General features: G+C 44.7%; 1 protein-coding gene across 1 annotated transcript in view; it reads left to right on the forward strand.

The window, feature by feature from the left end:
- Positions 1-23099, forward strand: part of ASHH1 (SET domain group 26) — a 48032-nt gene extending 24933 nt beyond the window's left edge. The window contains exons 9-11 of the mRNA XM_086497430.1: positions 21150-21184; positions 21365-21914; positions 22480-23099. Of these exons, the coding sequence (XP_086353556.1) occupies positions 21150-21184; positions 21365-21914; positions 22480-22698 (804 nt within the window). The 3' untranslated portion in view covers positions 22699-23099. The remainder of the gene's footprint in view (positions 1-21149; positions 21185-21364; positions 21915-22479) is intronic.
- Positions 23100-23453: the final 354 nt, after the last annotated feature.

The raw sequence follows: 23453 nt of genomic DNA on the forward strand, positions 1-23453 counted from the left end.
TGTGAGACTCGAACCTTGCCTTGGGAGACTAGGATAGCTTGCTCCTCTCCTCGAGATCCGTCTTCTCCGTCGCGATTTGCAATCGTAATACCTTGCCCACCATCTTGTACTCCTCTGGCAACTTCGTAAGTACCAAGGCAGCCAACTAGGTACTAGTTGATGTACTTTCCATAGTTGAGATTTGAATCAAACCGATGACGGAGGCCACCACGGGAACAAACACTAAAGGGGAAGAACTGTCTAAGGCCAAATGCCATTGCAGCATATCAAAACGCACTTATCAGATCCAATGCATGCCGGGATGCCATGTCAAGACGCCAGGCCGGAATGCTTTGCTATGCAAATAGTGCTTTAAACGCTTTCGAAATGGGCTGAGAGACACATGTCGCCACCGGGAGATAAAGCCGGGCAAATGCTCCCATGTTTCAAGACACAGTAGGAGCACCTCTTCTTTGCCGTTGTCTCAAAAGAGCACAGGTTCTGCTGCCCCTGGACCCCTTCCAGTGCCAAGCGTTTCAAAACACTGGGCTCAAAGCTACCCCTTTGTTGAACAGTGTTTCAAAACTTACTGGATGGAGGCTTAAAATGCTGCGAGCCCACCAAGAGAATTTCAAAACGCAGTGAAGAAGCACTGTCAAGGTTGTCCCCAATCCACACTTATCTCAAAAAGCTACAATTCCTGCAAAATTTACTGACAAGGAGCCGGTCAAGTAGAGGCTCCCTTTTGGAGTGCCTGTGTGAGTTTATACATGAGGTAAAGGGCCTTGGCCCTTTACACCCAACAACCTCCCACTTAAAGGCCCAAAGAGGTACCTTTAAGCTAACCAACTCCCACTAACCGTATGCAATGCTCATGCTGAGCCTTTGCAAGACTCTTAGTGAGAACATCTGCAGGGTTATCTTGGGTTTTGATCTTAGACAGTGTGACAAGACCATCATCCAAGCTGTATAAAATGGTACTGAACATCTATGTGTTTGGTACGAGCATGGGACATGGCATTCTTAGCTAGGCATACTGCACTCTGGCTATCACAACCAAGCAATGGAGCACGTGCAACGAGACCAAAATCTCTAAATAGATGGTCAAGCCAAACATCTTCTTTGGAGGCCTTTGTGGCTAAAATATATATTTAGCCTTTGTAGAACTCTGTCACAAGGCTGTGACAACCACTAACCTTAGTTGTCGGGTTTTTTTCCTTGATTTTTATTTGATTTTTGGGACCCTCCTTTTGAAGTCACAAATGGTCGGACATTGTATGGAAAGTGTGATCGGCCGATGTGTGAGAGTTTCACCCGCAACAGTAGGCCAAGTCGCCACGAGTTGGTCAGGCTTTTCAGCATTGAAATCTGAGCAGTAAAGTTGAAGTGTAATTTCCAATCACATGCTTATTCGTGAAGTTCCTCTGTGTCATAAGGTTTAACAGTGTAAATATTGGGTGAAAGCTAAAGTCTACCGCCCTCTAGTGAGTCTACGGACTGGTTTCATGGTTTCGTTGCCGGGACAGAATCACTTGTTCCTTAAGACGTGAGCCTTGGTTGGTTTTTCAGCGAGGGCACAGAGCACAAGAACTTGGAATTACACTATGGCTGATAGAATGAATGACACTAGGGAAGAGGGCTCCTCTTCACATGATAGACATGCTATTTCTTCTCTAGTGTTCGAGGTTGAGGGTTCACGGCCACCCTTGTCTGTATGCTCCACAAGGTCAAGGATTTATGACTGGGCAACTAGACGAGGATGCGTTTAGGACATAGTTGGTTGCTGTTGTGAATGTGTTTTCTCGGTTGGTGCAGAATCCTTGGTTTATGGAATTTTTGCAAGCGCCACCCGCAGCAGAGCAGACAATACAACTTTCTCATGCAGGAGAGCCCATTGAGGCTCAAGCCCAGGTCCCTTATGCATCTCAGCAGGGCAGGGAGCACTTGCATGTTGCGGAGTCAGTTGGGGCTCGAAGACAAATTCATTCTGTCCATGAACAGGTGGTTTGGATGCCTATTCCACAGGCTTTACCAGTTCAGTCAGCCACCTTTCAGAGTCCTAATGTTGCATTAAATGGACAGGAAACCAATTTCTAGGCTATGCAACAAGTCCTTTCACCACCCATGGTACATACTAGGTATTTCGGGGGTGGATCTGTGTTTTAGAGCATGGCTGGTTATGTGCCTAGAAACCAGCAATATATGCCAGGAACAGTCTTTGGGGCTATGCAAGGCATGATGCCAAACCCCATGTATGGTAATATTGGCATGCAGCAAGGGTTTCAATGCGATCAAGGCTAGTTTGGGGTGCTGCAAGGCAATTTTGGCACGGTTGGTTTTCCCAACCAGCAGGCAAATATGCACCAGTGACTCAGAATATTAATGGCCAAGGGGCGCCAATGATCCCTATTACAGTGCCCATGTTGCATACACTTTCCTATGATAATTTGGGAGCATTGGAAAAGCCAAAACCATACAAAGAAGGTGGTGCACCTGTGAAGTTTGATACTTTCGGCGGGTTCGAGGACAAGACAAAAGCTCTTACTTTCCTCCAATAGTCTTATAGTGTCTATGCAAGGGGGAATTTTACAAAAGTCTCGGTCAGGAAAGTTGCCACTTTCTTGAAAGGTGATGCGCGTACATGGTGGACGACACTATTGATGCAAGGATAGACACCCGCCACACGGGTATTACTTCAAGCAAACGTTTGCATGTGCGTGGTTGTCAAATGAAGTTGAAGCCGATGTCATGACAGATTGGCACCAACTCACTACGGCTACTTGCTAGAGGAGTACATTCGGAGGTTTTGTAAAGCGTTGCTCTCAGTAACTTCCTACAGGTTTGTGCCACTGACAGAGTAGATTGAGAAGTATCGTTGTGTGTTGCCTAAAGGGCTTAGAAACCACTGTACAAAGAACAGAGTGGTCACCCTTACTCAACTTATGGAAGTAGCCAACATTGGTCATGCCTTGTTGAAGGGAGAAGACAGTGGGTTCCAGGGCAACGTGAAAAGGGGCCAGGCAAAGAAAAATTCGGCAAAGAAGCCCTTGGCAAAAGCGGCTCCTAAAGCGACACAGGGGTCAAAAAAGACAAACAAAGGCAAGGACTCAGCCAAGATGTCTGAAGGACAAACTAAGAAAAAGAAAAGGAAGCCTTTAACTATGATGCGAGTAGCCTGGTCATTTACTGTAGATTGTCCCCAGAGGAGGAGGTCAGTTGCCTCAGAGGACAAAGAGGACAAGAAAGGGAAGAAGCCCAAACCCACGGCCGCAGATATGGTGGGCGATAGGCCAAACTCAGCTGCTAGTGAGTTATGCAGAGCGTGGGGTAAAGTCAATGATCAAACAACACTTTTCTTCTTTGATCCAGGTGCTAAAGCAAGCTTTATCTCATAGAGTTGGCCATCAAGTTGGGCATCAAAGTTGAAGAGATGGGATACAGAGCAGAGGCAGGGTTGGCATGTCTTGGCTACTCAAAGTGTGTTACTCCTATGATTGGAAAGCTGCGTTTGCATATTGAGTCATATGTGGACACAAAGGAATTTTATATTATGCCACTGGGTGCAATGCGCTGTTGGGAATTTCATGGATGAGATCACCCTTCAGCATAGGGGCAAAACTCACATCCTTAATGTAAAGCTTAAAGGGGAGTGTGTCCCTATTGTATCTTCCTTCGACTATCACTTTTGTAATGAAGAATCATCTTTCTACGCACTTGATTATTGCATGTGATGTTTCAGATAATTGTCAAATGAAATTTATCTGTGTTAGATAAAGAAAGGTCATCATTTTTGCGAGAGTTAAGTGACTGTTTTTTTGATTCTTTACCGTCCCGGTTGTCACCGGAGAGGCATGAGGATCATGTGATAGATTTGGTGCCAGGTTGTAGCCGACCAAACAGGCCTCCGTACAAGGTTAGCGCGGCCCAACAAAAAGAGTTTGGAGCTGTTAGAAAAAGGGACGATTCAACCTAGTTCTTCACCCTTTTGCTCCCCAATGCTTTTTGTGCAGAAGAAGGATGGCTCTTGGCGCATGTGTATTGACTATTGTGCGTTGAATAAGAATACCATCAAGAACATGTTTCTTATTTCAAGGATTGATGATATTCTTGACCGACTAGAGGGTGCGGCAATTTTCAGCAGGATAGATCTTAAAAGTGGGTACTATCAGATTTGTATTAGGCCAGAGGATGTGCATTAGGACGACATTTGGTCTTTACGAGTTTCTAGTCATGCCATTTGGCCTTACAAGCTCTTGCTATGTTCAATAGGATGATGGATCGAATTTTCTGTCCACATCAAAAGTTTGTTGGCACATTCCTTAATGACATGATAGTCTATTCGAAGAATGAAAGAGGAGCATAGACGTCACTTGACCATTGTGTTCGAAGAGCTATGCAGTCACAAGTTGCTAGTCAATCCTAAGAAAAGTGAATTCTTCTTGGAAGAGATCCACTTTCTTGGCCACATAGTGTCAAAGGATGGTGTCTGAATGAATCCTGCCAAGGTTGAAGCAATTAAGACATGACCAGACTTGAAGACTGTGCACGATGTCCATAGATTATGTTCCTACTACAGAAGGTTTAACAGGAAGTTTGCCGAGGTTGCTTCACCCCTACATGCTTTGCAAAAGAAAGAGGTCACTTTCAAGTGGGCACAACAATAGATTTCAGCTTTTAATCCCTTGAAGGAAAAGATGACTACGGATCCAGTAGCTGTTTTACCAAATCTGAGGAAGAATTTGTGGTCTAGTATGATGCATGTGGCAATAGTATTGGGGCAGTGTTAATGCAAGATGGTCAGGTAGTAGCTTATGAAAGTAGAATCTTGCAAGGGCCAGAGAAGACTATGCAAATCTATGAGAAAGAGTTATTGGCTATGATTCATGCTCTTTCAAGTTGGAAACATTACCTGCTAGGTGCTGATTTTGTTGTCCAGACGGACCATTAAACCTTGCGATACTTGTTGACAAAGTCAAAGTTGTCTGAAAAGCATATGCGATGGGCAAACATTCTTTCTATGTTCCACTTTCAGATTGTGCATGTGGAAGGCAAGAAGAATGTTGTGGCTGATGCATTATGAAGAAAGCCACAAATTTCAGCTATGTCACCAGGCCATTGCAACAAAAGGTTATGGTAGAAAGCCATATCCCACCGGATGCAGGGCATCGTGGTATAGATTGTTGGGGCACGTCTATGGAGGATACCACGTACAGCAAGCCATGGCGAGAGAGAAGGTGCAGAAGCAAGATTCAACGAGTGAGAGAGAGAGAGACGACACTGCAAGAGCAACAAGACACGCTTTTTTATTGATTAAAGCCTTTTACATATATAAGGCAAACTTGCCATGCAAAACTTACCTTAACTGAATCTTACCTGCATGCCTGTAAGAGGCGTTTCCCACGGGTACCGAAAAGGGCTTGAACCCAACAATCCCCCCCTCAAGCCCGAACTAGACAGGCCACTCTCATGATACCTCGAGTTTTTGGTATACTCGACAACCGTGAGTTTTAGGTTCTCGCACAACCAAGGATTTCTGGTGTATCCATAACTTGGTGCTATGATAGTAGAACCCCCCCTTAAACAAATAGGGTGTAGGTCAAAAATTAGCTACCAACAATAAATGCAGTTTTTGGTTCACTGCCAAACCTTGGGTTTAAGGTGTTCCTTATAACCTCATGAGAAGTGGTAAAAACACGCTGAGAACTGACAAAAAATTGGGAGGTCTTACCATTTATGGATGGTAGTGTCTATACCCTGTACAAATTTTGACATGGTTGTGATTGATAATTTGATAGGCTAAAAACAAAGCTTTTGACAAAATATAGCTGATAGTTGATAAGATTGACTGACAACTAAGAAAATATGACATAGAACAGGGTAACAAACTTTTGAATTTCTTTTTGATGTATCGAGTACTCGAATCAAATCGTTGCATGAATCTTCACTTACTTTCTGTCTCCATGAGCTTTGAATTTAAAGTCGTATACCATGTGAAGCTGTATACCACATTGTTGAAGCGAATATTCATGTATGATAGCCGGTGCTTCACAGTGAGCTATGTCCGATTGACAAGAAAAGCCACAAAATTGACATATATGGCATATGTATCCGAATTGAAACACAAAACTTGAAGCTTTGTAGAGTTGATGAAGAATTGATACATGCGGGTCCACATAATTCGGAGCAACCAAAACCAAGCATGTGCCTTTGCAAGGCTTATCTCCATCATCAAACCCGGACACCACTCTATTGATGTAGTTGCTTACAGACGTTTTGATATGGAGCACCGATTGCTCACCTACTAACTGCAGGCAGCAGCATTTTGATATGCTCAAAAAACTGCCCATGATCCTTCAATGCCTTTTGAGGTGCGGTCGAGGTGGTGGCAACTGCCAATGGCAGTTTTGAGGGCGTTTTGAGAAGCCTAATACAAAACTGCCTATAAAGGCCACTCACAAAGCATTTTGAGATGCTCTCGAAATCACATTGTTGAAGACACACTGCTGAAGACAGCGTTTTGAGAGGGAGGTCAACTGCTACAACTGGGCAGCTTTTCAAAAAGCACCTCCTTGATGGCGTTTTGAGAAGCAAGTGAGATGCAGCCCTGCCCGCAGCCCCTTGAGCGTGTTGAGATGCTGCCTTTGCCTGCAGACAGCATGTCGAGATGCAACTACCACAATTGCCAAGCGCCTTTATTATGCCTGCGTTTTGAGATGTGCCGTCTGTGCCTATGGCCTCTGCCCGCCTAGGAACGCCCTAAGGCTTTGATACGAGTTGTTGGGGCACGTCTATGGAGGATACCACCTACAGCAAGCCATGACGAGAGAGAGGTGCAGAAGCAAGATTCAACGAGTCAGAGAGAGAGAGACGACACGGCAAGAGCAACAAGACACGCTTTTTTATTGATTTTAAAGCCTTTTACATATATAAGGCAGACTTGCCATGCAAAACTTACCTTAACTGAATCTTACTTGCATGCCTGTAAGTGGCGTTTCCCACGGGTACCGGAAAAGGGCTTGAACCCAACATAGATGCGACAGTGAAAGCGGTCGAGACATTCTTTTATTGGCCTACTTTGAGGAGAGATGTGGATGCCTTTGTGCGAGCTTGTTTTGGAGAGGCTTGTTTGAAAACATGGGCACTACGCTCAAGTTTGCTTCCTCATTTCATCCACAAACTGATGGACAGTCAGAAGAGGCTAATTCTACTGTCTTAGATCTGCTGAAATGCTATGTGTCAGATAATAAGGGCAAGTGGGAACAATATCTACCCATGCTTGAGTATGCATACAACTATACGGTGCATTCGTCAACAGGCAAGGCACCTTTTGAAATTGTTGAGGGTGGCAAAAGGTTCCTCCCATTTTGCACACGAAGGGCAAGATTTGTGAAGCAGATCGATATATTGAGAACATGGATGAAATGTATAAGAAAACCAAGTTTGCCTTGGAGAAGACTCGAGCAAAGCAGATTAGGGCTGCTAATTGTCACCGTCGTGAATTATTGCTTTCACCTGGTGATTGGGTTCTTTTGTGGTTTGAAAAGGCAAGGTTAAAGAAGATGAAGGGCAAGAAACGGTTGTTTCCTAAGCTCAACATGCGTTACTATGGGCCTTTTCGAGTACTTGACAAGATCAACGATGCTGCTTATAAACTGAAATTGCGGACACTTGGAAGATTCATAATGCGTTTCGCGTAGGTCTTCTAAGACCCTTTGTGGGAGATGTGCCAGAAGATATGCCAGATGAAGATCAACCAGAAGTTGAGGAACTTGATGAGATCTTGATACCTGAGTAGATTTTGGCACACAAGGAAAGAAAAGTTAAGAGAAAAGTTGCACGACATTATTTGGTGAAGTTTAAGAACTATCCACCTATGGATGCAAAGTGGATGGAAGAGAATGAACTACTAGAGTCACCGACTGTATTGCAGCTTTACCTAGAATCCTTTGGGTTACAACCTACGTATGCCCCAACTCAAGGTGTTCAAAGGAGGGGTAATGATGGAGCTGGCACATCATATATATATACGGATTCAGTGCAATAGATGGGTACATCGCTCTACAAGTGTTAAAAGTACAATGCTCACTTCTATGGTAGATGGAAATGACAAAGTATGAAGGTTTCATTAAGTCATTTGTATCTATATTTCACGACCTTTCCTGCAGATACATGTGATGATAAAAGGGTGCTGATCACACTAAATCACCTATGGCATGTATATTTGGTATGCAATTGAGGACGTTTGTGATTTCAAGAGGGGGGTATGTCATGAGGCTGTAACAACCACTAACCCTTAGTTGTCTGTTTCTTTTCCTTGATTTCTATTTGATTTTTGGGACCCTCTTTTTGAAGTCACAAATGACCGAACATTGTATGGCCAGTGTGAAACGGTCGATAGCTGAGAGTTTCACCCGCAACAGTGAAGGCCAGGTCGCCACGAGTTGGTCGAGCGAGTCAGTAGTGAAATCTGAGCAGTAAATGGGTGGCTAGGCTCAACTCAAAGTAAACTTAGGCCCCACGCGACACTTATAATATGATGGGTACTAGGCAATTAACTCAAAAGAGGCAAACTGGACACATGGCGGAATAGAGCTCTCCTGTAAGCCACATCATCTGGGGACGCCCAAAATTGAGAGATAAGGACTGCTTCTTCTTCATTAAGTGCCTACAGTGTGTGTGAGTAGTGGGTGCAGGTTTCACAGCTTTAATGGAAAGCTTGCCTTCTCCCTTGTCTTATGTAGCACGATGATTCCGCTCTCGTGCACCTCTCTCCCCTTTTGAATACAAAACGGTGATGCCCAACGCAAGGGCTTTTCATCTATATGTACATCACTGTCGGTTCATACGCAATTGCCCAGGCAAAAGCCTCTTGCACCGGTCCTAGGTTGGGTTAGCTAATTGCTAATCCCCTGCAGGTATAGGTGAACTCGGAGAGATTTCATGTGAGAAATCTCGTCCGATTCAAAGGGCAAGTAGCCCTACAGGTGTGAGAGCTCGAGGGCTTGCTACAGACGCGACCGGTGTGCGAAATGGAGCCCGAAACAGTAAATTACAGCCTGCTGTGTATTTTTGCAGGTCTAGGGTTTTGACCCTTTTTGATCCCTAATATCCCTAGGAGCTTCGGGGAGGCTAGGGGATCATTGTACAGGTGTTCTGGTGCATTTTCGGGGCAGAAAACAGAGAATTGAGCGTGTTGCAATTTCTCGCCAGGTTTGGGAAAGTGCTCAAATGCGCCGGGAAAGTCACCTTCTGCGTGGGGATTTTGTTTGTGAAGCCCCCTATTGCGGTTATACTACCAAAATTGGGCTACAGTATGTCATTTTCAGCCCGATAAAAGTGGGACAGCTCGTAGGAATGTACAGGTTTTCTCCAAAGTTTGCATTGAATAAAGAAATACTGAGAGGAGCACCAACCTTTGGCCGTCACTGTTTGCTTGGAAGCACTCTAGCTCCTAGGCTGTGTTTTGTTTGAAGTGTAATTTCCAGTCACACGCTTATTCGTGAAGTTCCTCTGTGTCAAGGTTTAACAGTGCAAAGATCGGGTGGAAGCTACCCTCTAGTGAGTCTACGGCCCGTTTCATACTCAGTGCCACAATTTTCTTTAATCTCGTACTAGCGTGAGCCATATTAAACCTTTCAAGTACTTTGAAGTTTGCCAATGGAGAGAGAAATAACAAGTGCTTCTCTCTATCTCTTCTAATCTGCATGCCCAAAATGTGTTTAGTTGCCCCCAAATCCTTCACAGAGAAGGCTGAACTGAACTGCCTTTTAAGAGCATTTACAATACTCTTATGCTTGCGTGGAATGAGCATATCATCCACATATAAGGCTAGCGCAATAAGGCTTCCATTGTCAGCCTTTAAGGCTTCCATTGTCAGCCTTTTTCATGTACAAGCAGTGATCAAAATGACTGCATTTAAATCCATGGTTGAGCATAAATGTGCCAATTTTTTTGTACCACTTTCTTGGAGCTTGTTTGAGCCCATATAAGCTGCGTTTTAGTTTGCATACCAAATGCTCTTTTCTTGGAATGACAAAACCTTGTGGTTGTTCCATGTACAGCTCCTCGTCCAAGTCACCTCGAAGAAAAGCAGTATTTACATCCATTTGATCCAACTCTAAATCGAAGAGAGCAGCGAGAGCAAACAATACATGGAGGGTAGTCATATTCACCACCGGTGAGAAGACTTCTTGGAAGTCTACGCCTTCCTTATGTTTATAACCCTTGGCAACCAACCATGCTTTTTACTTGGGCTTCACGTCAACACATTTCACTTTGTAAACCCAGTTGTTAGGGATAGATTTTCTAGCCTACCTTTAGGCAAAGGTACAAGCTTCCATGTATCATTTTCATATAGGGAATTCATCTCGTTTTGCATAGCAAGCTCCTACTTACTCTTGTTTTCACATGATTGTGCCTCTTTATATGTCAGAGGCTCAATTTCACATGTCAACAAAATGCAATCCAAAGATGGCTAAAACCTTCGTGGTTGCCTTCTTACATGTGTAGATCTTCCGTATTTTGAGGTAATGGGCCTACATCCTCAGGAATGTGCACACCATCATTAGGTGGGTCATTTTCAACATATCCTTGGTACTGTAATCTGTTTTCAGCATGTTCTTTGTCTTGTCCTATCCCATCTTGTGCATCTATTTGCTATCCATTATCTCTTGGCTGTAGCACAATGGGTTGTTGCTCATTTTAAACATTAATAGGGCTGATTGTTCATGCTGAAATTTGACCTTCTTTTTATCAAGATCACCCGGTGTAGCATTGTTCAACAACTTTGTCTCATCAAACACTACATCTCGGCTACGTACTATTTTCTTGTTCTAAGGTATTCAAATTCTATAACCTATCGCTCCCTCATCTCCATATCCCATGAAGATGCCCTTGATGGGTTAATATCAAGTTTGGTCTGCAGTTTAGAGGTGCATGCACAAAGGCATCACAGTCAAAGACACAAATGGTCATATGAAGCAGGTTTGCCAGACCAAACCTCTCTAGGAATGCCATTCTTCAAAGCATGATTTGGAGAGCGATTGCATACATGAACTGCAGTTTTAAGAGCCTCTTCTCAAAATTCGTCTGGGAGATTAGCTGTGGACAACATGCATCTGACTCTCTCACAAAGTGTGACATTCTATCTTTTAGCCACGCCATTTGATGCAGGGTTATAAGGAGACGTCAATTCTTTCTTAATACCGTGCATCTCACAAAATTTATTGAGCTCACTAGAGACATACTCTCCCCCATTATTTATTCTAATTACTTTCAATTTAAGCCCTTTCTGTGCAGTAACAAAAGCGTGAAACCGTTTGAAAGCATTCAACACTTCATTTTTGCTTTTTAACACATACACCCATGACTTTCTATTGAAATCATTAACAAAAGTAACAAAGTACCATGCTCCCCCATATGGATTAACAGACATAATGTATACATCATAGTGTAAACCAAGAGCATTTGGAACAAGAAACTGTCGCTCGCTGTTGCTGCTACACCTCGCGCATGCCATCGCTGCCTCTCTTTGCTTCCCCTCGTGCACACCTGGACCCTGCTAGCCCGCCTCATCCCCCCCCTCGCGCGTTGCCCTGTGCTGCCCGCTGCCCTGAATTGCCCGCTTAGCCTGCCGCCTGCTCGCCCGCCCTTTACACGCTCCCTCCTTGCGCTGTCCGCAGCCTACCCCCCCATCCCCCCCCCCCCCCCCCCAAAACTCCATCCGCGTGTCTCCTTCGGTGTTGCTTCACAGCAGCATCGGCTCACTATCGCTTCACCTCGCCCTCATCGACGCCCTCAACTCCCTTTCGCTCACCTCTGTAGCAACAGACACAGATGGAGGATTCTGCTTCGCCACAGAGGGACTCCACTGCAGCCCCCTCGCCCGACCCCGCCGAACCCAGCATCCGACTTACTCTCTCACCGACAGAGCAAGCGAGCTTAGAGGCGGAGGTGGCGCCCCTTCAGGCCACCTTTGTTATTTGCAAGATTCTCGGCACCAGACCCAGCAGAGGGGAAGTGCGCAATCTCCTTCTAGCCCGCCTTCTCGCAGAGGTGGGCAAGATTCTTGATGTTCAGCTTCTTGGACATGGCTACTACCAGATAGATTTTGAGACTCCGGAGATGGCGTCCAAGGTCATTGGGATGAGCCCCCTGGCTAGCCGAGCAGTTCAAGCACACTTTCAACAGTTGACCCAGCTACCAACGTTCTTGTCAAGGAGGCAGACCTGCCCATTTCAGTATGCTTCCCCGGCCTGAGAAGGGAGTATCTTCCGCGATAGGTTCAGCGATTGGAACTGTCCCGGAGACACCTCGCACGGCAGCCTCTGTAGCTGCCAAGACGGCCGGCATCCCCACAGTACGCGTTCTGGTTTGGGACACCCACACTCTCCCAAAGGTCATCCTACCACCTTGGGTGAGTGGAGGTTGGTTCCATCAGAGCGTGGAGTACTTGGGCCTCCCGAATCAGTGTTTTTTTTGTCGTTAGATGGGCCATCTTGCGAAGGCCTGTCCACGGAGGAGACCCAACCTACACCATAGGCTTAGCCCCAGCCTTCAAGGGTTGGCCAGCAGCAACAGACAGAGTCATAGTGTAAGTAGGCAGAGCCACCCTCCGAGCTTGGGGCTCTAGCAGAGGAGGGCTGGCAGCATGTTCGTGGTCGACGTCGACAGGGGCCACCACGCCAGCCTGGCACTCAGAGTGGTCTACAGGTACCAAGACTCTAGACTCAGTGTTGGAGTGGTTGCAGGCACAGGCCCTCGAGTTCTCTCATCACATGGGAGACCTAGGGGTTACAGACTTGGTTCAAACTTTGTGGCCGTTGGTCAAGTTTTCAGTGACACCTCCAGACTCAGCAGGATGTAGACACATTGTGGTTCATTTCTTTGTTGACAAGCAGAGCCCGCCATGTTATGTACACATACATGAGGATTCGTGGACAGAGGAGGTTGCTTTGGACACGGCTCGCTCTACTTGGGCTTGGGCTAGACACTCTTTGCAGTCACGCCTATCTCGGGGACTCTCGGATGCGGATTACTCCCCATCCAAGCGTGCCTTGAAGATAGCACGGTTAGCTGCTGCTGCAGCATCAGTTCTCTCTCGCTCCCCATGAGGATCGTCTCATGGAACGTGCAGGGATTAGGTAGGCCCCAGTTTCAACCCAGAGAGGCTGAGTGCGTCAGGAGCTTCAGCGATGCCTTGTGGGAGGAGAGATTGACCTTCTTATGCTACAGGAGCATCATCTGTGTGTGTCACAAACTGATGATGTGGTAGTACCCACACACACACACACACAGACGCATGCTGACGTTACAGCCAGTACGAACGTCCTGGTAATGCACTGACAGTTGTTGACGTGGCAGGCTGTACGAAAATCCCGCTTTTTGCGCTGACTTACTGACGTGGTAGAGCGTACGGATCTCCGCAGATTACGCTAACTTTTGTTGGTAGATTTTTATTAAGTTAATTGTGGGACAATTGCTTTTTGTTTTAAAAGCTTTTGGGGCTCTGCTTTTAGCATCCCTTGTAAATTCTTTATAAGTGATAAGTTTGCCAAAATGGAGTACAAAGGTTAATTGTAGATTGGCATATGCGTGAACAAATTGATTAAGTACTCCAGGGACCTGAGATTGGTGAGACACCTGAAGAATTACCCGACTGATAAGATTTACTCGAGATGGCATGTAGCCATTGCTTCTCCTCTCAGGTAGGGAGGAAAGCCGAAAGGACAGACGCGTGCAGAAAAGCGGAACCTGTACACGTAGACAGAGATGGACCAGGACTCAAAGGACCACCAGAAGATGAACTTGAGAGTTACAAGCAGCAATCGAGTGCGGAAGAAAAGGAAAGATGAAAGCAGAATTGGTACCACATTGAGTGGAGGATCTGGTGATTCTTCTTCTCGATTTTGAGAAGGTCTACAATAGAGTTAACTGAGACTTTTTGGAGGGCACTCTACGCAGGATGGGCTTCTCCGATGCCTCGATCAGAGGTGTGTCAGCTCTTTACAGACGGGCACACAATCAGGAACTTTTGTCAGGTGGTAGAGGTGATCGTTTCATGCTCACACGTTCCGTCAGACAGGGCTGCCCTCTTGCCCCCTTCCTCTTTCTGTTCTATGCTGAGGCAATGAGCAAATTCTTGGTGTCACAGCAGATTGGTCTACGTGGCTTAGCGCTCCCTATTCGGCGAGACGAGCTACTGGATGTTGAGTTTGCAGACAACTCAGCTTTGTACTTGGAGGGCCAGGAGGCCAACCTTCACAAGTGTGAGCAGGCTCTTGAGACCTTTTTGTTGTGCATCACGCGCATTGATCAACTGGAGAAAGACAGTGGCTTTCTCGGCTGGTAGTGCCCCTACACCTAATTGGCTACCAAGTGAGGGTTTTAGATGGATTTCCCCAGGGAATGCAGTTCGATACTTGGACTGTTAGGTTGGCTTGGACTTGTCTCTTGAGCAGCAGATTGGGCCCCTCCTTCTATCCATCAAGAGGAAGTTGTTACATTGGAGCTCTGCACGACTTTCGTTGGCAGACAGAGTTGTAGTGGCCAACCAGGTGTTGTTGGCTACTATGTGGTACATCGCTTCTTGTTGGATCTTTTCGAGTTCTTGCATCAACCAGGTAGAGAGGCTGATCAGGAATTTCCTTTTGGTCAGGGCGCGACACTCGGATAGCCCGGGCCAAAGTGGCCTGGCAGGTCATCACTCTACCTTGTTCTCAGGGAGGGTTGGGGATCATAGACCCAACACAGCAGAGCAGAGTCCTTCTTGAGAAGTTTTTTGTCAGAGGATTGCTTCTAGGGGAGGAGCCCTAGAAGGAGTTTTTGCTTCAACGGCTTAGTGCTAGAGTGCCTCAGGCTGGAGGCTCCTGGAGACCTTCGATCAGATGGATTCACAAAGATGCGCAGAGTTGGTTTGAGCAAGAGACTGGAGGAGGGTGTGGGCTTGGGAGAGCTATCCACTGGCATGAGTGTAGTGGGATCCTGGAGAGTGCTTTAAGGCTCGCCCATTACCTGTCACAAGACGGGCACCACATGCCAATAGAAAAGAACAGACTGAACAACTTTAAGCACTTCAAATAACACTGAACTGAAATAGAGAGAGACGACACGCGACACGGAGTGGCGGAATGCCACCCCAGAGAGTATTGGCCCCAAACCTTGGCGCCCCTTTCGGTATTTCTTTATATTGCATCAACACAGTACAAGCCGGTACTCCAGACTCTGCACCTTCTCTAGGAAGCATGCTAGAGAATGAGCCCTAACCTCATATTAAAGGCCCTTGGCCTAAAAAGCAATTACAGTGAAAAGCCTTCAAAACTCAAAAGCTCTTGGTCCAAAAGCAATGTCAAAAGCTGCTAGCTTTTCATAAATCGTGCTGGTGTCCGTACAACAGGCCACATGTCAGCCCGCCACGTCAGCAAATCAGGGTTAGGGTTTCAGCAGAATTAGGGTTTTGGGCAGAATTAGGGTTTTTGATTTTAGGGTTAGGGTTTCAGCAGAATTAGGGTTTCGACACGTCAGCAGTTTGTTACATCTCCCCTTCTTGAAAGACAGTAATCGTCCGCGATTACAGCATATCTGCAAAACAACTCAAGTCAGCTCAAAAATTTCCGAGGGTCATTCTGAGGGACATTCCCAGGGACAATCAGTTTGCTCTTTTTATTAAGGAGTTAGCTTCTCCTTTCTGCTCTTTTGATCAAGGAGTTGGCTTCTCCTTTCGGCTGTTTTGATCAAGGAGTTAGCTTCTCCTTTCGGTTGTTTTGATCAAGGAGTTAGCTTCTTCTTTCGTCCAGATCGGAACTCTTGATATTCCGGCGCAGTAAACTTAGCCGTCACACCCAGACCGTACTGATCTTCCACAGGTGTCTTGATGCACTAAAATTACATACCCAGGCAATCTCATCCAATTAGGAATATTCAGTGATTGGCACATCACAATGCAACACAAATGCTTACATATGCATGTTACAAGACATAGAAACATAAAGCCGCCGATGAATACTCCTCCCGCATAACCTAACAAGGTTCGGGTCGGGAGATATTCATCGACTCCCTCATCACTCCTCCCGCATAACCTAAAAAGGTCTGGGCCGAGAGATATAGAGGCCTTTTACAACCAAACGCCCCCCAGACTGCAGCCTGTGTCGTTTGGAGGTGCTGAGAGTAACCATTGCTCAGACTTCTTAACAGTCCTCCCGCATAACCATCAGGTCCGAGCTGGGAGTCACAACAACAATTATTTTACAAGCATACAACCAAACGCTCTCCAAGCATCGGCCTGCGTCGTTCGGAGGTTTTCAAACATACAACAAAACGTTCCCCAAGCATCGGCTTGCGTCGTTCTGAGGTTCAAACAATACCAAAACAGTATTTCTCACTTCTCCACCCGGGAGTAAAATCACCAATCATTGAAACCAGTATCAAACTAGAGTCAAACAATTCAAATCGGCACCAAAAAAGGTTCAAAATAGATACCATCCATTTCAAACAAATTCCAAACAGGATCACCAAACAAGATCAATCAGAACTCAAACTTAAAAAGCAATCTCGACATTAGTCAAGCTCGAAAAGTCGACTGACTTTCCATCTTGAAACCTGCACCAAAAATTACGGTTAGGTTCCTTCCATGAGATCGTAGCTGAGCACGGCATGGTCCGTCAGCTCTTGGACAAATAGTGTTGCTTTGGCGACGATGGTAGTCCCAAGATAGCAATCGTACTAAACCTCCAAGGTCATCTGCTCGTGAAGAGACATCTACTGAGAGATGTCGATATATTTCAAGATATAATTTTCTAGGGTTTCCATGGCAAGCATTTCAGGATACCCCACTGCCAGAAGTTGCACTCCGAAGGAAGATGTCAGAAACCATATAACTTCGGGCAATTTTTTTTTTTCTTGAAAGCCTGCCAAGTACTTGGAGTATGCTGCTTGGTAGCTGTAGACATCAACATCTGCATGGCACTGCTTCTGAGAAAAACAGTGACTTGAAACAAATCTGGATCCTTCTCTTGCAAGTGATCTTAATTGGCTTATGCCCTGTAAGACATGAGCGGTGAAGACGGGAGCGCGCCCGATGCGGGATGAAGTAAGGGTGGGAGTCGTTAATAGGTCCGGATTGAAGGGCGAACATCTCTCAAATAAAATTCCATCAATAGCTCTGTCTGCTCTTTTGTAGGACTGGTATGCTTTCAGAAAAGCACACGCCTGATGCTTTGATACCACTGTCACAAGACGGGCACCACGTGCCAATAGAAAAGAACAGATTGAACAACTTTAAGCACTTCAAATAACAACTGAACTGAAATAGAGAGAGACGACACGCGACACGGAGTGGCGGAATTCCACCATAGAGAGTATTGGCCCCAAACCTTGGCGCCCCTTTCGGTATTTCTTCATATTGCATCAACACAGTACAAGCCGATACTCTAGACTCTGCACCTTCTCCAGGAAGCATGCCAGAGAACGAGTCCTAACCTCATATTTAAAGGCCCTTGGCCTAAAAAGAAATTACAGTGAAAAGCCTTTAAAACTCAAAAGCTCCTGGTCCAAAAAGCAATGCCAAAAGCTGCCAGCTTTTCGTAAATCGCGTTGGTGTCTGTACAGCAGGCCACATGTCAACCTGCCATGTCAGCAAATCAGGGTTAGGGTTTTTGATTTTAGGGTTAAGGTTTCAACAGAATGGTTTCGACACGTCAGCAGCTTGTTACAGTACCACCAACAGAGACAATTCGAGATCTTTGGCTAGAGTTGATCCATACTCTCAGAGGACGGTTTGAGAGACTCCAAGGAAGCTCCGACCGCATGCGGGAGTGTAGAGAGGCTATCCTTCGACTCTGGCGCCCTGGGCCTTTCTTCACCATGGTTTAGGGTGTGCTCAGATGGCACTACAGTCCACCTGTGTGGCTTTTCCCTCCTCCCATCTCTTGATTTAGCCTCATTGTACATATGTTGTTTCTTCATTGGGAGAGTCTCCCCCTTATGATTGTTGTAGCCCTCTATAGTAGAGGTGGTTGTAGCCCTATTGGCAGTTTCATTAACTAATAGAAGGATCTTTTTCTCGGGAAAAAAAAATCAAGAGCATTAGACTCCTTAGCGACACTGGAGTAATAAGGAGACTTCACATGTTTTCCATATATACAATCATTACAAATGTCGAGATCAGGGCCTTTTAGTATTTACATCAAATCTCCCTAAAGAGGAGAGAACTTGAAGAACCTTTTTGCTCATATGGTCAAGTCTTTTGTGCCAAAAGCTCCATTTGAGAATGGGCTTCAGCTACAACCAAAAACTTGCCAGGTAGTGCTTTGCAATACAAACAATATAAAGTCCCCTTCTTGCTGCCTTTTATAATCGGCATAGAACCCTTGTGTACTTTCCAAGACCCACCACCAAAAGTAGTGAAATAACCTTTAGCATCTAGCTGCCCCACAGATAGCAAACTTTTTTTAATGCGAGGGAAATATCTCACGTCCTGCAAAACCAGCTCTTGGCCATTTTCAAGAGCCAAGTGAATGGTGCCACACCCTCTTTCTCACATGAATAGTTGTTACCCAAATAAACCTTGTCTAGGCAACCTGCATTGTAGGAAGAAAACGACTTCAAAGAGGGAATCACGTGAAAAGAGGCAACGCTGTCCACCATCCAAGATTGGGACCACCCATCAACCATCATGAGATGAAAGTAAAGCATCAATCACTTCCCTTTTGGTGATATGCATATCACGCATATGCTGTTGCCATAACATCTCTAATGCATGAGGCTGCCACAGGCACTTCTTCAGTGTCAGGAAGCTCTTCAATGATCACACTAGATGCAACATTTGCTTTTGCAACTTCTTTTGAGGAAGAACTGTCATCATCTTTCTTGTCATCCTTTGTTTTCTTTCCTTGGTGTTTCTTTCTTTCCTTCTCTTTCTTGTAGTATCGACAATTGGGCTTTTTGTGCCCTTTACGCCCACATTGATAGTAAGTAACATCCTGTTGTTTGTCCTTGCTTCTACTTCTGCTTTTGCCTTTACTTGCTGCATTCCCCCTCTTTTCGGATCTGCCTCTAACTTGATAAGCTGAGCCACTGCTTTCACCACTAGACTCCCTCTTGATTTCTTCATTCTTGATAGAACCTTAACACCATCAAAGGTTAAAGCAGGGTTGTTTCTAAGTGAAACAACCAAAGATTCCCAGCTATCGGATAAAGTCATCAAAGAAAAAAAAAGCCTTCAATTTATCATCAAAGACTGACATACGTGACGTGAATCTTGCAATTGACTCAAAATACTTGTGAAAGCGCTCAAATGCTTATATGTTGGCTTGGACTCATCCAACTCTATGTTCACAAGTTTAATGATAAGGTGCACTTGACTTACAGGGGTTGTATTTTCACAAGTGTCCTTTAGCTTATTCCATATAGCATAAGTCGTATCAAGACGCTTAATGTCTGTAAGTACATCATTAGACATGCATTTTAATGTATGCAATGGCCTTCTTGATGAGTCTAGCCCAATCCTCATCTTCTGACATGGTTGCAGGCTTAGTTTCCAAGAGCGCATCATCGTAGTCCTTGAGGAACAAAATGCCTTCCATTCTGTCCTTCCATAAATTGTCCTTCCATAAATTAAAGCGAGTGCCATCAAACCTCTTGATTTCAAGGAGGGGTTTAGTGTCACTGCTACTGGAAGCATTAGTAGCCATATTTTAGCAACGCACAAAAGATACAAATGCTGCAATTTTGACAGTAAATAATCAGCTGAATATTCAGCCCAATTAGTCTAATTTCCGAGCAAGATAAAGAGCAAGGATCACCACCAGTATGCCCCAAACACATTTACAACAGTAAAAGTGATGATTTTCAGCAGAGAAGCTGAAATTTCAGCATACATAACACGCATACATCACTTTCGAGCGACTCCCACTTCACCAATATCACCAAAAATACATTTGCAACAATCTTAGATCTGCTAATGATCTCTAGAACAGTTGCAACATGAATATTCAACCATATATTTACTCTATGAGAGTTACTCAACACATGTAGTGCATACATAAGAGTTTGTATCAATTTCTGATACATGAAAGACCAAAGAATCTCTGCAATTTCTCCAAATTCTCACAAATAGGAGGTAAATTCACAGCTTACAACACAAAATTTTCTTCAATAATACCCCCAAAGTGTACTACACACATCAATTTTGCCAAAATCCACACAGCAGAAGCCCCAAATTCCTTGCATGAACTTTGCCGAAATCCACAATTTCAGCAAAACCCCCAAAATTTCATTGACGAATCTGCCCCAATTGCATTAATACATGATCCCAAGATCAAATTACGGGCCAATTTTGCAAAATTTCAACAAATTTTGCAAAAGCTCCAAATTTCTCAGGTTCGAGCGTGCACCAATGTCAATGAAATTTACTCAGCTGAGTGAAATTTCACTGATACACGAAAAGCCCCAAAATTTTGGAAGGTTATGTGCACCAAATCTGCAATTTTTGACGTAGATTTTGCTGTTGTGGAAGAGCAAAACGCGGGCTGTAATTTTACGCATGAGTTGGGTTTTGCCTTGACTTGCGTGAGAAAACTCAGGCTACCTTCGACCCGCAAGCAACCTGCACGTGCAGCCTTTTGATTTCACTGGCTGCTGTGTGCATGGAAGTGCGTGGAACATGGCTCTAATACCAGATTGTTGGTGCGCCAAGGAGGGAGGTGCAGGTGTGGAGTGCTGCAGGTCTGAGAGAGAGAGAGAGAGAGAGAGAGAGAGAGAGAGAGAGAGAGAGAGAGAGAGAGAGAGAGGAAAAAATGTATTTTATATGCTTTAGGGTACTATAAGGGTGTGTTCACATTCACACCCTGTGTGAGTTTATACATGAGGTGAAGGGCCTTTACACTCAACACTATGCACTACAATGCACCTTGTTTTGCCAAGCATTGTTGTTTGTTGCTTCATTCAAATGGTGCAATCTATCTGTATGTGGGATGACATGCAATAACAAGCTGAAAGTTTTCGAGGCTGGTTTATTTCTGTAACACGTTTATTAAGATTCCTTAGGATGTTTACACTGCACTGACACACATTTTCTGTCTATGTGCCCAATTGGACTTTGAAATGAGTAGATTACAACCAACATCTGCTTTTTTTGTTTGTTGATCATGACCTAAGGCAATTGTGGTTTGCAGGAAGATACATATGTTTGGGATGATAATGATGACAGGTAAGAATCCACTATCATGCAATAAGATTCCCTTTACTTTTCTAGCCTCCAACCTCTGGAAAGGAAAACCAGAGTATCTAGAAGGGTTAAGGCAAACGTGAGGGCTACGATGGCTTGTGCTTCATTAATATCCATGGTTAGTTAGTTTGGCTAAGAAAATGCATTATCTGTAACTTACAGATTCTCTGTGGAGAATGTACCTTTGTATGACTCAGAAGATGACGAACCTCTTTCCAGCTTCTTTAAGAAAGCTCAAGGACGTGGGGAACCCAAGAAGACAGCGGGTAGTACACCACCTCAGTCTGGAGTTGAAGATAACGCAGAGTCACTTTTGCTTATGCATGCTATCAAGTTGGAAGTGACAACTGTGGATGTGAAAGATAATGAAACAAGTGACAATGCCATGGCAGAGTTAATTGTGCAACAAGAAGTGGCAATACGGCATGGCGACAAACCTATCAAGGAGGACAGACTGGATGGTATCATTGATTTGGTTGATGAGAAGATTTCAAAGGGAGAGAGAACTGAGGAACGAGATGCCAAAAGGAAAAAACAGGGTGCATTATCACTGAAGCGTGTGAGAGCAGAGAAGCTAGGTCTGTTGCACAAAAGGGCGAGGCTATATACAAACCAGTACTCAAATACTGTTCTTTCTAGTCATGTCAAAGCTCACAGCATCAGCAAGTACGTCTCTTCAGAGAGATCCCTTGAGGCGCTTTTGGCAGCTGAGGTAAAGGCTTGTTTGCATGGGTTTGTAGTTAATAGTCTTGGAGGAAGAGGGAACTTAAGTCCTCCCTTCTCCACATTCTTTACTGTTTGCCTGTCTTAATAATATTAGTAGTTGCTTTCCCATTGAATAAATGTGGTTGAGAACTAAGGTCTGTCTAAACTGGTCAACAAGACCCGCTTACAAAGGTTGCCTGAAGTAAATAACATTAATGGCTGATTGCTTATCAAGTGGAAGGCTTGACCAGTCTGTAATGAAGTGTGAGCCCATGGTATATTGCTTTCCTGCTATTGCTGCTGCTTCCTGCTTGAGAAGCTTCATAGCTGTGTACGTTGGGATTAATAGCTGTGTACGTTGGGATTAATAAGTGGCTCACCCTTATTAATAGTGAATGTGTTTCAAATGAGGTGGCTTTGTCCCCACATTTTGGTTGCTCTCATCTTTGGGATGATGCATGGGTGGAATGGGGCAGTTTCAATGCCAACTGACTTTAGCTTTATGGTGGATCTCAGTGCATGAGAAGCCTACTAGTAAGAAGTCGTTAATTTTTTGAGTTTGTGCTGAGCAGGAGGCAGAGACAGCAGCGTCACTGGAGTTGAGCAGACTACACGATAAACTTCGGCCAACAATGGAAGACCTTGGTAAAGATGGCCCTGACAGTCTTCCTGTAACTGCAGCAGAGGAATGGATTGCCCTCACGTGCAAGCAAATGGCTGCAGTCTTTAATTTTAATTTTACAGCAATAAGAAGTCTACCTTGCTTTTCACCAGACACACAACAAACTTAGCAGTGCTGGGTTACTGGTTCTTCGGCCTTTAATTCTTTCTCATTGACAGGGTACAACTACCTTTTTTGCAGTGAGGCCATTCTTTTTTGGAGACATTATAAACAAGTGAACCCCATATATGGTCGAATAGGACTAGAGGTTGGTTATACATGTGAATCCACCGGGGCACGATCTGCTGTAAACTCGAAAGAAGATGCATGTTGTTGTGTACTGACTGACAATTTTGAGCTTCAAGTGGAGCAATTTTGTTGTACTGCTGCATGACATACGGTATTTTGACGGAATTTTCATGAGATTATTGTACTGTATTTGTGATGTACTTTGACTTACCAGTGGAACATACCAAATAGTTGACTATCAAAGTTTGCAATTGGATAATTGGCCTTTGGTGTTCATGACAATCAATTTCTCCTAGAGTGAGTGAAGAATTTGTTAAATTGTGGGAAAGTCTCAACTTCTACTTGGAGATACTGTGATGTGCAGAAGTAAGACAGACCGGAAAAAATAGCACGCTTCTCATTGGAAGGGCCCATGGTCTTCTTCTATGCAAGCTTTCTCAATAATCAACCCTTCTTAAGAATGGCTGATGGCCATTTGAGGGTCTACCTCTCCAAAAAGCTTGATCCTGTTACTATTGTAATGACAAATAAACTTCATTACTCAAATATGAGCTCAGTCCCGATTGTTGGAAACAAGCTTGTTTGCAGTAGGCAAAGGCACTACCTTTGATTGAGTACTCTCCTCGTCAGCTAGAT

The sequence above is a fragment of the Adiantum capillus-veneris genome, chromosome 23 (genome assembly GCF_014529385.1).
Source record: "Adiantum capillus-veneris isolate H3 chromosome 23, ASM1452938v2, whole genome shotgun sequence".
NCBI lineage: Eukaryota > Viridiplantae > Streptophyta > Polypodiopsida > Polypodiales > Pteridaceae > Adiantum > Adiantum capillus-veneris.